Consider the following 12154-nt stretch of genomic DNA (forward strand, 5'->3'; position numbering starts at 1 on the left):
TTTTTTCAAACTTTTTTTTTTAATGTATTCCAAAAATTAAAAAAAGGGAAGACAAAAATTAAACGGCCTGAGAAGAAGAGAGACGGGGAAGGGGGGGTAGACATGAAGAAAACAGATTACAAAAACTGAAAGGTAATGCATGTCGATGAGAAATTTCAATATGGACCATTTCAATGCTGCGGCTCTGTGTACAAGTGTGATTAATCAGGAGCATCCCTCCTCTTCTCCCAGCTGTGCTGTGGATCTTCAACCAGGAATTCTCCTCTGACCTCTGCAGGGAATAACAGGAGAAACACAAACGTCAGGTTTTTCCTCTCCGTCGGTCCAGCTGTGCAGACTGACTGGCGACCTCCGATTCCAAAGCCCAGGTTTCTCCGGAATCCACTGCCTCCGCAGGGATTGGGACTGAAGTCCTGTTGGAATCTGGTGGCCCACCCAGCGGAAGTTTGGACTCTCCGTTCACTTGGCTCCGCAGATCAGGGCACGAGGTGTGGGACTCTATGACGTTTTGGGTTTCGGTGGCTCCGCAGTGTGGAAGGCAGGCGCCCGGGATGGGTGGCATGTGATCAGTGCGTCCCAGGGACTCCCAGGTGGGTCCGCTATGGAAGGCGATTTCCAGGTTTTGCTCTGGGATTCGCCAAATGGGGTGAAAAGCCAGGATCACATCGCTAGACGACTGTAACCAGGTTTCACTAAGCAGTGAAGCCAGGATCGCACGGCTAGCCCACTGTAACCGAGATTCACCAGCAATAACACTAATATTGCGTGGCTAACGGACTGTACCCAGGATTCGCCAAGCAGTGAAGCCAGGGTCATTTCACTAGCTGACTGTAACAGGTACTCAGCAAGCAGCAAAGCCAGGATCACATGGCTAGTCAACTGTACCCAACGGTGATGCCAGGATCACGTCATTAACCAACTGTAACCATGATTCATCAAGAGGTGACACAAGGATCTTGTCACTAGCCAACTATAACCAAGTCAGCATCGCGTGGTTAGCCAACTGTAACTGGGATTCACCAAGCAGCAGCATGCCACTGGCTAAGTACCATCAGGTACATGGCTAGAATCTGTCAGTCAGGGTCCTCTTGGGCAACGGCACAGCCTGAGATCTCACAGTGATGTAGAGCTGTGCCTGCGCTCCAGTTGGCACAAACTCTCCTGTCCGCGGGGAACTGTGGAGCCCACAGCACCTCAACCTGCATGGCGGAAATGGGCGTGACAGGGGATCACGTCCACATTGCCTTGTCTCTCCGGGAGAGCTCGGGAGGTTGATGAGTCTTAAATGATGGTTTGGACATTCCTAAAAGGGCGTTTCTGGATTGAAAAAAAATCAAATCTAGCTGAAAAAAAAAATAAAAACGGGTCATCATTGTGCGCACGTGCCCTGCGTCAGCGGTCCTTGCTGCTCCTCAGGTCAGTGGTCAGCGGGTCGTGCTGGATGGTCTGGTGCAGCATGAGGGCCAGCAGGCCGGCGCGGTTGGTCATGGCCGTCCTCACATTGCGCTCCTGCTCAAACAGCTCGTCCAGCTTGTACCACTGCAGAGAGGAGGAGGGCAGGGGCAGCGAGAGACAGAGAGAAACAGGTAAGACAGTACAAGCAGCACTGCACTGTCTCCTATAAGAAGTCATGTTGGGTGATAGCAGACTGGGCAGCTCATTCAATTCAATTCAACGAGCTTTACTGGCATAGCTGACGGATTACAGTGCTGCACAAAGTGTACACAATTAATTCAACAACTACAGACATTTACATTACTAATTCATCGTAATAGATTTACATACAACATACAACCAATAATGCTCTGTATCGCCCAGTATATTATTATTATTATTATTATTATTATTATTATTATTATTATTGAGAGACAGGCTCACTGTTCCTCAGGCTGGGACAGGAGATCACACACTGCATTATTATTATTTAGAGACAGGCTCACTGTCAGTTCCTCAGGCTGGGACAGGAGATCACACACTGTATTATTATTATTGAGAGACAGGCTCACTGTCTGTTCCTCAGGCTGGGACAGGAGATCACACACTGTATTATTATTTTTGAGAGACAGGCTCACTGTTCCTCAGGCTGGGACAGGAGATCACACACTGGATTATTATTATTGAGAGCCGATTACATGGCCGCTGAGAGGGTACGCCGGTTTGCTGCGCTCACCACCCTGACTCGCTCCAGGTCCACCTCGGCCCTGCGCAGCTTCTCCCAGCAGTAGTGCTTGTTACACTTGCGCTTGGCCACCCTGCAGAAGTCCCCCGTGGGGTCGAAGACGTCCCTCACCAGCGGGCACCCACACACCTCGTCCGCGGGCACCTGAGGGAGAGGAGGGGGCGAAACGGTGGGACGCGGGCGGTGCACCCCGTGTCCCTGTCCTACAGGCCCCTTCAGGCCAGGGGGGGCCCATCCGTTTGTATAGGAAAACTGGGCCACTCCGTTAACTGGAACTGAACCGGAGCAGGTCTGCTTTGCTGAGCTCAGAGAGAGAGAGAGAGAGAGAGCGCGCGATGGCGTGATCCTGCCACAGTGCAGAGCCGCTGACCCCTGCTCTGCGCAGCACTTGCATTTCCCACTGCAGAGGCAGGAAACCTCTGGCCACAGCTGCAGCACCTGGCTCTGGATTTCACTCCAGCTCTGGATCACCCGGGAGATTAAACCAGGCCAAATAAACCAGACAAGAAGTCAAATCCGTCTTTTCCAATCGCGCCCCCTACTGAATGTCTGCATTCCCTCCTGCTGCTGTGAAAACCGCCGCCATCTTGTACGCGACACAACGCGATACAAGTGCGGCGAGGGCAGGCGAAACCCGCGTGACCCCCCCACTCCCCCTCCCCCGACTGACCTTGGGGTCTCTGGAATGCTCTGGACACAGCACCTGCAGCCTCTTGCAGTAGGTCTTACTCTGGGGGTTGTACACATCGCAGAAGAGCCGGGTGGCCCTGCACGCCAAGAGACAGTCGGGTCAGACGCACGCAGAGGAGGCTTGAAGGAAACATCCCTGGCCCGCGGTGACACCGGCTTTTTGGGGATTATTTTTCACAGCTGCTGGATGTCATTTTTTGTTTATATAATTCCCCAGCTGTTACTGTGAATGTAGACAGCAACCAACCTCCCCAACAACAACAACAACAACAACAACAACAACAACAACAACAACAACAACAACAACAACAACAACAACAACAACAACAACAACAACAACAACAACAACAACAACAACAACAACAACACCACCACCACCACCACCACCACCACCACCACCACCACCACCACCACCATTACACCTGGGGCAGTCAGAGATTCGCAGTCGCCCCTCAGGTCTCCCGCAGGCCCCTGGCGGGTCTTACCCTTCGATGCGCGTGGGGTACATGGAGCCGAAGGAAGTCTGGCTCTCGTACTGCAGAGGGGACACAAACAGAGACAGGCAGTCAGTGGCAGTGGACAGAGGACAAAGTGCCCGTGACACTAGTGACAGGAAGCCAAGAGAGGCTATTGATCGCTGCATTGCAGGAGTTGTTCCCTTACACTTGAAGACACGCTCACCTGTTCCACTGCTACATGGCAAAAGGCTGTAATAAAAAACATAGCAGTCTGCTTCATTTAGAACAATGTTGGAATTGAGACAACTCAACTTCTGTTCTATCACCAACCTAAAACTTGTGAGCAGACGCACAGAAACGCCAGAACTCATATTGTAATTCACTGATAGGAGCGGTTCAGCACAGGTTGAGGTCTACAACTGTGGGTTTGAGCCTGGTTCAAGTCACTAGCCGACTGTGACTACTAAATGGTGGAATTAGCCGACCAGGACTCATAGCTGACGACACAGTGACTGCTGACAGTGGGGTCAGTGACACTTAACAGTTTACTGGCAGTAGGTGCTGCTAAAAGCCAGGGATCAGACAGAAGAACCACTGTACCCACAGAACAAACTGTCACAACCAGGACTTTAAATTAATCAGGGGAAAATGCTAGATACTTCCTTTGGGTAGCAGTACCAACAAACAAAAAAATATCAGCAATCTTTAGATTTTGCTTAGCAATCGGTTATTAATTATTGATTAGCTCTCACTCTTGACAATTGCAGGGCCAGACAGGCGAGATGTGAAGTATAGATCAGCCTGACCGCCAAGATGAAACACCTAAATGTTATGACGCAGGTTCCAACACAAGCTCCTTGTTGCCAAGCAACTATATAGACACTGGGACTCTCGCTCCCAAAAACGATTCACTGGAAAGCTAGAAAAGTTTTGTTCTAGGTCTATGAATACAGAAACACCTTAACCAGCTGTAAAAACAAGCATTACTTTCTCAAATCTTACGAAAATGTTTATGGAACAATTCTCAGTGCACCTTTACAGCCACTCACCTTAGCATAGCACCTTTCCATGTGCCTGAGCGCCACCTTGGGGTTGATGGGGTGACTGCAGGACACACAGAAGATCTGCAGGTCTGTGTCGTCGCTGTCGCCCTCATTCACCTGCGCAGGCACGAGCGGGAGTTACAGGGACAGACATCGGAGCCGATCAGTGAACATTAGAGAAAGAAGAGCAACCCCCTCTCCCTCTTTTTCTCACGCCTGGTCCTGCGTGTCTATCAACGAAGCTGTGCCTTGCAGGCTCAGAGCTCTCCTCTCTCCTGCTTGATATTGCTTCTCATCATCCCAATCTGTAATCTTCTACTCTCTCTCCATATATATATATAAAGGAAGTTTCTACAGCAGAGTATAGTTTATCCACTGCCGTATAAACTCCAGCCCCCCTCACCTTCTTGACCTGCTGCCTGCTCTCTGTATCCCCCTCCTTCTCTGTGGGTCAGTACCCCCCTGTCCCCCTCTCCTCCCTCCCTCCCTGACCTCCTGCCTGCTCTCTGTATTCACCCCTCTCTGGGCTGATACACCCCTGCCCTGCCCCCCTCACCTCCCTGACCTACCTGCTGCCTCTGCTCTATGTATCCCCCTCCTTCTCTGTGGGTCAGTACCCCCCTGTCTCCCTCTCCTCCCTCCCTCCCTGACCTCCTGCCTGCTCTCTGTATTCACCCCTCTCTGGGCTGATACCCTGCCCTGCCCCTCTCACCTCCCCGACCTGCTGCCTGCTCTCTGAATCCCCCTCCTTCTCTTTGGGCCAATATCCACTGGCCTGCCCCTCTCACCTCCCCGACCTGCTGCCTACTCTCTGTATTCACCCCTCTCTCTGGGCTGATACCCCCCTGCCCTGCCCCCTTCACCTCCCCGACCTGCTGCCTACTCTCTGTATTCACCCCTCTCTCTGGGCTGATACCCCCCTGCCCTGCCTCTCTCACCTCCCTGATTGACCTGCTGCCTGCTCTCTGAATCGCCATCCTTCCCTCTGGGCTGATACCCCCCTGCCCTGTCCCCCTCACCCCCCCGACCTGCTGTCTGTTCTCTGTATTCACCCCTCTCTCTGGGCTGATACCCCCCTGCCCTGCCCCCTTCACCTCCCCAACCTGCTGCCTGCTCTCTGAATCGCCATCCTTCCCTCTGGGCTGATACCCCCCTGCCCTGCCCCCCTCACCTCCCTGACCTGCTGTCTGTTCTCTGTATTCACCCCTCTCTCTGGGCTGATACCCCCCTGCCCTGCCTCTCTCACCTCTCTGATTGACCTGCTGCCTGCTCTCTGAATCGCCATCCTTCCCTCTGGGCTGATACCCCCCTGCCCTGTCCCCCTCACCTCCCCGACCTGCTGTCTGTTCTCTGTATTCACCCCTCTCTCTGGGCTGATACCCCCCTGCCCTGCCCCCTTCACCTCCCCGACTTGCTGTCTGCCCTCTGTATTCACCCCTCTCTCTGGGCTGATACCCCCCTGGCCTGCCCCCCTCACCTCCCTGACCTGCTGCCTACTCTCTGTATTCACCCCTCTCTCTGGGCTGATACCCCCCTGCCCTGCCCCCCTCACCTCCCCGACCTGCTGTCTGCTCTCTGTATTCACCCTCTCTGTGTGCCGGTACCCCCTGCCCCCCTCACCTCCCCGACCTGCTGTCTGCCCTCTGTATTCACCCTCTCTGTGTGCCGGTACCCCCTGCCCCCCTCACCTCCCCGACCTGCTGCCTACTCTCTGTATTCACCCCTCTCTCTGGGCTGATACCCCCCTGCCCTGCCCCCCTCACCTCCCCGACCTGCTGTCTGCCCTCTGTATTCACCCTCTCTGTGTGCCGGTACCCCCTGCCCCCCTCACCTCCCCGACCTGCTGTCTGCTCTTTGTATTCACCCTCTCTGTGTGCCGGTACCCCCTGTCCCCCTCACCTCCCCGACCTGCTGTCTGCCCTCTGTATTCACCCTCTCTGTGTGCCGGTACCCCCTGCCCCCCTCACCTCCCTGACCTGCTGCCTACTCTCTGTATTCACCCCTCTCTCTGGGCTGATACCCCCCTGCCCTGCCCCCCTCACCTCCCTGACCTGCTGCCTACTCTCTGTATTCACCCCTCTCTCTGGGCTGATACCCCCCTGCCCTGCCCCCCTCACCTCCCCGACCCGCTGTCTGCTCTCTGTATTCACCCTCTCTGTGTGCCGGTACCCCCTGCCCCCCTCACCTCCCCGACCTGCTGTCTGCCCTCTGTATTCACCCTCTCTGTGTGCCGGTACCCCCTGCCCCCCTCACCTCCCCGACCTGCTGTCTGCTCTCTGTATTCACCCCTCTCTGTGTGCCGGTACCCCCTGCCCCCCTCACCTCCCCGACCTGCTGTCTGCCCTCTGTATTCACCCTCTCTGTGTGCCGGTACCCCCTGCCCCCCTCACCTCCCCGACCTGCTGTCTGCCCTCTGTATTCACCCTCTCTGTGTGCCGGTACCCCCTGCCCCCCTCACCTCCCCGACCCGCTGTCTGCTCTCTGTATTCACCCTCTCTGTGTGCCGGTACCCCCTGCCCCCCTCACCTCCCCGACCCGCTGTCTGCCCTCTGTATTCACCCTCTCTGTGTGCCGGTACCCCCTGCCCCCCTCACCTCCCCGACCTGCTGTCTGCTCTCTGTATTCACCCTCTCTGTGTGCCGGTACCCCCTGCCCCCCTCACCTCCCCGACCCGCTGTCTGCCCTCTGTATTCACCCTCTCTGTGTGCCGGTACCCCCTGCCCCCCTCACCTCCCCGACCTGCTGTCTGCTCTCTGTATTCACCCTCTCTGTGTGCCGGTACCCCCTGCCCCCCTCACCTCCCCGACCTGCTGTCTGCCCTCTGTATTCACCCTCTCTGTGTGCCGGTACCCCCTGCCCCCCTCACCTCCCCGACCTGCTGTCTGCCCTCTGTATTCACCCTCTCTGTGTGCCGGTACCCCCTGCCCCCCTCACCTCCCCGACCTGCTGTCTGCCCTCTGTATTCACCCTCTCTGTGTGCCGGTACCCCCTGCCCCCCTCACCTCCTCGTCCTGCTGCACGACCTGCTGCTTGGCCTTGACGATGATGCTCTCCAGCTCGTGGAAGCGGCGCTCCATCTCCTGCAGGCGGAGCCGGGCCTGCTGCTGCTCCCGGCGGATCCGCTCCAGCAGCTTCTTGCCCTGCTCCTCCGCGATGCAGGGGCTCTGCTGCCACTGCTGGATCCTCTGCGGCAGGATCTCGTAGATCCGGCTGCGGACAACGGACAGAGACGCTGGCAATAACGCCAAACGAGGGGGGCGGAGCCACTGAGAGACCCCCACCGCACGCGCGCGCGTCCGCAGCACAACCCGCAACTGACTGCTCCAGGAGCCATTCCTGCAAAACCGCAGGTCACTAGGCCTGCTTCTCTGCAAATATCCCCTGTAAACACCCTTCAGGGCGGAAGGGTCAGAGGTCGGACACGCAGGTGGCTCCTAGGCTGTCTGTCTCTCAGGAAAAGAAGGTAGTCCTTCTTCTTGACTAAAATTTCCGACACGGTGCCGTCTTGAACCACCACCGTTTGAAAAAGGCTGAATGGTTTTTCACAGCGCTGTGCGTGGGACGGGAGAGTCATCAAGCAGATGCTTCTCGCCATCGAGACAGGAGAGCAGACTGTGCACCGACTCTCCTTCAGAAGAGCGAGCGGCGCTTTTACGCTGTGCTACCGGATTTAGGGGCACCCCTGTTTAACCGGGATTTCCTGAGCCCGTCTGCCTATCCCGATTCCGCCCGGGGAGATTCCCAGTTGAGCGATTCCCCTCGGACAGGGGCAGCGCACCGGACGGGCTCCTGGGGGTGACCTCCAGCCCTCCCGTACAGCCACCCCGCCGGGGGAGTGGGGAACTCCTGCCGACGCTGTGCCTGCGCGAGACCCGGACAGAGATACGGGGAGGGGCGGGAAGGACCGGGAAGGACCGGGAAGGACCGGGAAGGACCGTCCCGGGAAGGACCGGGGGGGGCTCTTACTTGGCCGCCAGCTTCATGCCGCAGTCCTCGGAGCAGTACTTGGAGTTGGGGCGCGAGGCCTCCACGCAGCCGGGCCCCAGGCACTGCCGCAGGCCGCCCACGTCGCGGGACTCGGCCCGCTCGCTGTGCTTCACCCGGTCCTTGTGCTTCTGCTTCTGCTTGTGGCGCCGGGACTTGTACTCCTCCTTCTGGAACGCGTGCGCCAGGAGAGACAGAGTGAGAGGAGGGCGGGGAAACCGGACCCCGGCAGAGCAAGTCGCACTCTGGGGCGAGGGGTCTCGAGGCAAAAGCACATTTCGAAACTCTACTTTCAAAAAAAAAATGTCCTCTAGAAACTTATAAGCATTCTGAGGCTGACGATTCTATGCTGGTCATGTCTAATCAGTCATTTAAAGAATCTGCTTGATCTTTTTTGCCCTGATCTGCTGGTTTGGGGTCTGAAGCTGAGGAGTAAGTACACACTGGGGGAGTCTTGCCAGACTGTGTCAGAAAGTCACTGGAGCTGTGACCTGACGGCCCTACCAAACGTCTATTAGTTACGAGTCTAGCATAAAGTATATTCCATCCAAGAGGACCTTTCACACCCTTTTTTAAACAAATTCCAATTACTCCCCTCAGAGCCCAGATACAGATTTCCCTGTTTAAAAACAAACAGGTTCATAACCTTGATCAACAGCTGATTCTCCTGGCTGCGTACAGGTGCACTGCATGTCTGTGTGCTTTCTTTCTATTGACTCCCGCTGTAAAACAAGCTGCCCCTTGGGGATAATTAAGACGCGGTCCCAAAACTGCACCAGGAGGCCTCTTCCCAAAACTGCACCAGGAGGCGACAGGGAGAGGCCAAGTTTCAGCTCTTAGGTGCAGACAGGTGCTTTTGGACACATCGGATGAACGCACGCGAGTCATTTGCAGAGACGAGAAAACTTTCAGTGAAACGTCTTTCGAAAAGAAGGGCCGGGACCACGCGCTGGGGGGGGGGGGCACCTTCTGTTCGGCTGCGAAGGAAGCGATTTCCCTCGAGCGAAAACTGAACTATGTTCAACCCGTAACCACCGAGAGCGGATATGATCATGCACGCATTGGAGGCGCAGAAATGCGCAGGCCCAGGGTTAAAAAATTCAGCATTACCAATGTTTACCTCACTGGAGGCTGAATCGTCAAGAGTGAGATCCCTGCTGCTAATGTACCTCAGGCTAACGAGGCAAACGGACTGAAGGAGCTGTGTAGAAATTCTCCGAGCGCAGTCGTGTGGGTGAACTGCGCTGTGGGAGGTCGGGGTGGCCTTCTCTGCATGGCGCTCGTAAACGGAGAAAAACAGGAATGACAATGCACGTTTTTGTCATGTCGCAGCACGTTTTTAAGCTGGGGGATGGGTGTACTTCATGCTCCCTAGACACATCGATCGGAGAGGAAGGTTTTCTTGGACGCCAAAAGCACACAGAAACGCACACATTGGCAACCGGAATCGTTCGCTCCCTGGAAGGGGAGAAAGGAAGCACAGAGTCTGCGGGCTCTTCCGGCTGGAGCAGCTCCTCACCTTCTTCTCCGACTTCTTCTCCCTCCTCTTCACATGCTTCACCTTGACGGCCCTCTTGCGCAGCACGGGGTCGAGGAAGGGCCCGTCGTCTTCGTCACTCAGCCATGGCTGGGCGGAAGACATCAGAAGGACACTCAGACGACACAGTTTCTTGCTGCACACTCTCAGTGTCATCAGTAAGGTACCCCACACACACACTCTCAGTGTCATCAGTAAGGAACCCCCACACACACACTCTCAGTGTCATCAGTAAGGTACCCCCACACACACACTCTCAGTGTCATCAGTAAGGCGTGCGCACACACACTCTCAGTGTCATCAGTAAGGCGTGCGCACACACACACACACACTCTCAGTGTCATCAGTAAGGAACCCACACACACACACAGCGAGTTACCATGTTGTGATCCTCGTATCCGGCTGCCCGGTACTGCTGGTACAGCTCCATCTCCTGCTCGTCGTACTCGTCCGACAGCGGCTCGTCTTTCGGCTCCCCGTCCTCCTGCTCCTTCAGCTGCTGGAACTCGTCGTCACGGACACGCAGCATTTTCTGCAGAGCAGCAACACCTGTTCAAACCCTCTTCATTCATTGACAGATCTCAGCTTTTCACCCTTCTCACCCTGATCCCTCTTCCTGTGGTCACTCTCTCTCTCCCCTGTGTGTGTCCCTCCTGTGGTCACTCTCTCTCTCTCCCCTGTGTGTGTCCCTCCTGTGGTCACTCTCTCTCTCTCCCCTGTGTGTGTCCCTCCTGTGGTCACTCTCTCTCTCTCCCCTGTGTGTGTCCCTCCTGTGGTCACTCTCTCTCTCTCCTCTGTGTGTGTCCCTCCTGTGGTCACTCTCTCTCTCTCTCTCTCTCCCCTGTGTGTGTCCCTCCTGTGGTCACTCTCTCTCTCTCTCTCCCCTGTGTGTGTCCCTCCTGTGGTCACTCTCTCTCTCTCTCTCTCCCCTGTGTGTGTCCCTCCTGTGGTCACTCTCTCTCTCTCTCTCCTGTGTGTGTCCCTCCTGTGGTCACTCTCTCTCTCTCTCCCCTGTGTGTCTCCCTCCTGTGGTCACTCTCTCTCTCTCCCCCCTGTGTGTGTCCCTCCTGTGGTCACTCTCTCTCTCCCCTGTGTGTGTCCCTCCTGTGGTCACTCTCTCTCTCCCCTGTGTGTGTCCACTCTTACCTGCTCTATCTCCTGCACACCTGAGCTTTATACCCTCACTCCCTGTCTCTCTCCCTCACTCCTGAAGAAAGCTCTACAGCTGAATCCCTCTGTCCCTCCAGTCTGTTTCCCAGCGTGGAACTGACCTTCACTCGTGCCCGGCAGCCTTCCTGGAAGAGACTCACCCTGGCCCGGACCTCGCACTGCCGCAGGCGGCACTTCTGCCTGATCTTGTTGGGGCCCCCGAACTTCTTCATGTCCTTGCAGAAGTCACACTGGGCACAGTCCTCTGTCCTCCGGCACGGCTCGCACTCCCCACACATCCGGGCCGAGCGCTTGATCTGCAGGGCAGAGGGGCGGGCAGAGGGGAGGGCGGTCAGAGGGGCGAGACGGGCAGGCAGAGAGGAGGGGGGTCAGAGGGGCGAGACGGGCAGGCAGAGAGGAGGGGGGTCAGAGGGGCGAGACGGGCGGTCAGAGGGGAGGGGGGTCAGAGGGGCGAGACAGGCGGTCAGAGGGCGAGGAGGGGGGTCAGAGGGCGAGACGGGCGGGCAGAGGGGCGAGACGGGCGGGCAGAGGGGCGAGACGGGCGGTCAGAGGGGCGAGACGGGCGGTCAGAGGGGAGGGGGGTCAGAGGGGCGAGACGGGCGGTCAGAGGGCGAGGAGGGGGGTCAGAGGGCGAGACGGGCGGGCAGAGGGGAGGGGGGTCAGAGGGGCAAGACGGGCGGTCAGAGGGGAGGGGGGTCAGAGGGGAGGGGGGTCAGAGGGGCGAGACGGGCGGTCAGAGGGGAGGGGGGTCAGAGGGCGAGACGGGCGGGCAGAGGGGAGGGGGGTCAGAGGGGAGGGGGGTCAGAGGGGCGAGACGGGCGGTCAGAGGGGCGAGACGGGCGGTCAGAGGGGAGGGGGGTCAGAGGGGAGGGGGGTCAGAGGGGAGGGGGGTCAGAGGGGCGAGACGGGCGGGCAGAGGGGCGAGACGGGCGGTCAGAGGGGCGAGACGGGCGGTCAGAGGGGATGGGGGTCAGAGGGGCGAGACGGGCGGTCAGAGGGGCGAGACGGGCGGTCAGAGGGGCGAGACGGGCGGTCAGAGGGGATGGGGGTCAGAGGGGCGAGACGGGCGGTCAGAGGGGCGAGACGGGCGGTC

The 12154-nt window shown here is 57.3% G+C and overlaps 1 protein-coding gene across 3 annotated transcripts in view; it reads right to left on the reverse strand.

The window, feature by feature from the left end:
* Positions 1-12154, reverse strand: part of LOC148674093 (CXXC-type zinc finger protein 1-like) — a 19040-nt gene continuing 6886 nt past the window's right edge. For 2 of the 3 annotated variants that reach the window (XM_088623860.1, XM_088623858.1), the window contains exons 5-15: positions 11163-11357; positions 10271-10423; positions 9874-9981; positions 8337-8524; positions 7373-7580; positions 4377-4487; positions 3355-3404; positions 2850-2946; positions 2171-2323; positions 1387-1539; positions 1-271 (exon numbers count right to left, since the gene is read on the reverse strand). In XM_088623860.1, coding sequence (XP_088479986.1) covers positions 1393-1539; positions 2171-2323; positions 2850-2946; positions 3355-3404; positions 4377-4487; positions 7373-7580; positions 8337-8524; positions 9874-9981; positions 10271-10423; positions 11163-11357 — 1410 coding nt within the window. In that variant the 3' untranslated portion in view covers positions 1-271; positions 1387-1392. The remainder of the gene's footprint in view (positions 272-1386; positions 1540-2170; positions 2324-2849; positions 2947-3354; positions 3405-4376; positions 4488-7372; positions 7581-8336; positions 8525-9873; positions 9982-10270; positions 10424-11162; positions 11358-12154) is intronic. The other variant, XM_088623859.1, reaches the window with a different exon arrangement.

Source organism: Lepisosteus platostomus, chromosome 3, assembly GCF_059453375.1.
Source record: "Lepisosteus platostomus isolate fLepPlt1 chromosome 3, fLepPlt1.hap1, whole genome shotgun sequence".
Classification (NCBI taxonomy): Eukaryota; Metazoa; Chordata; class Actinopteri; order Semionotiformes; family Lepisosteidae; genus Lepisosteus; species Lepisosteus platostomus.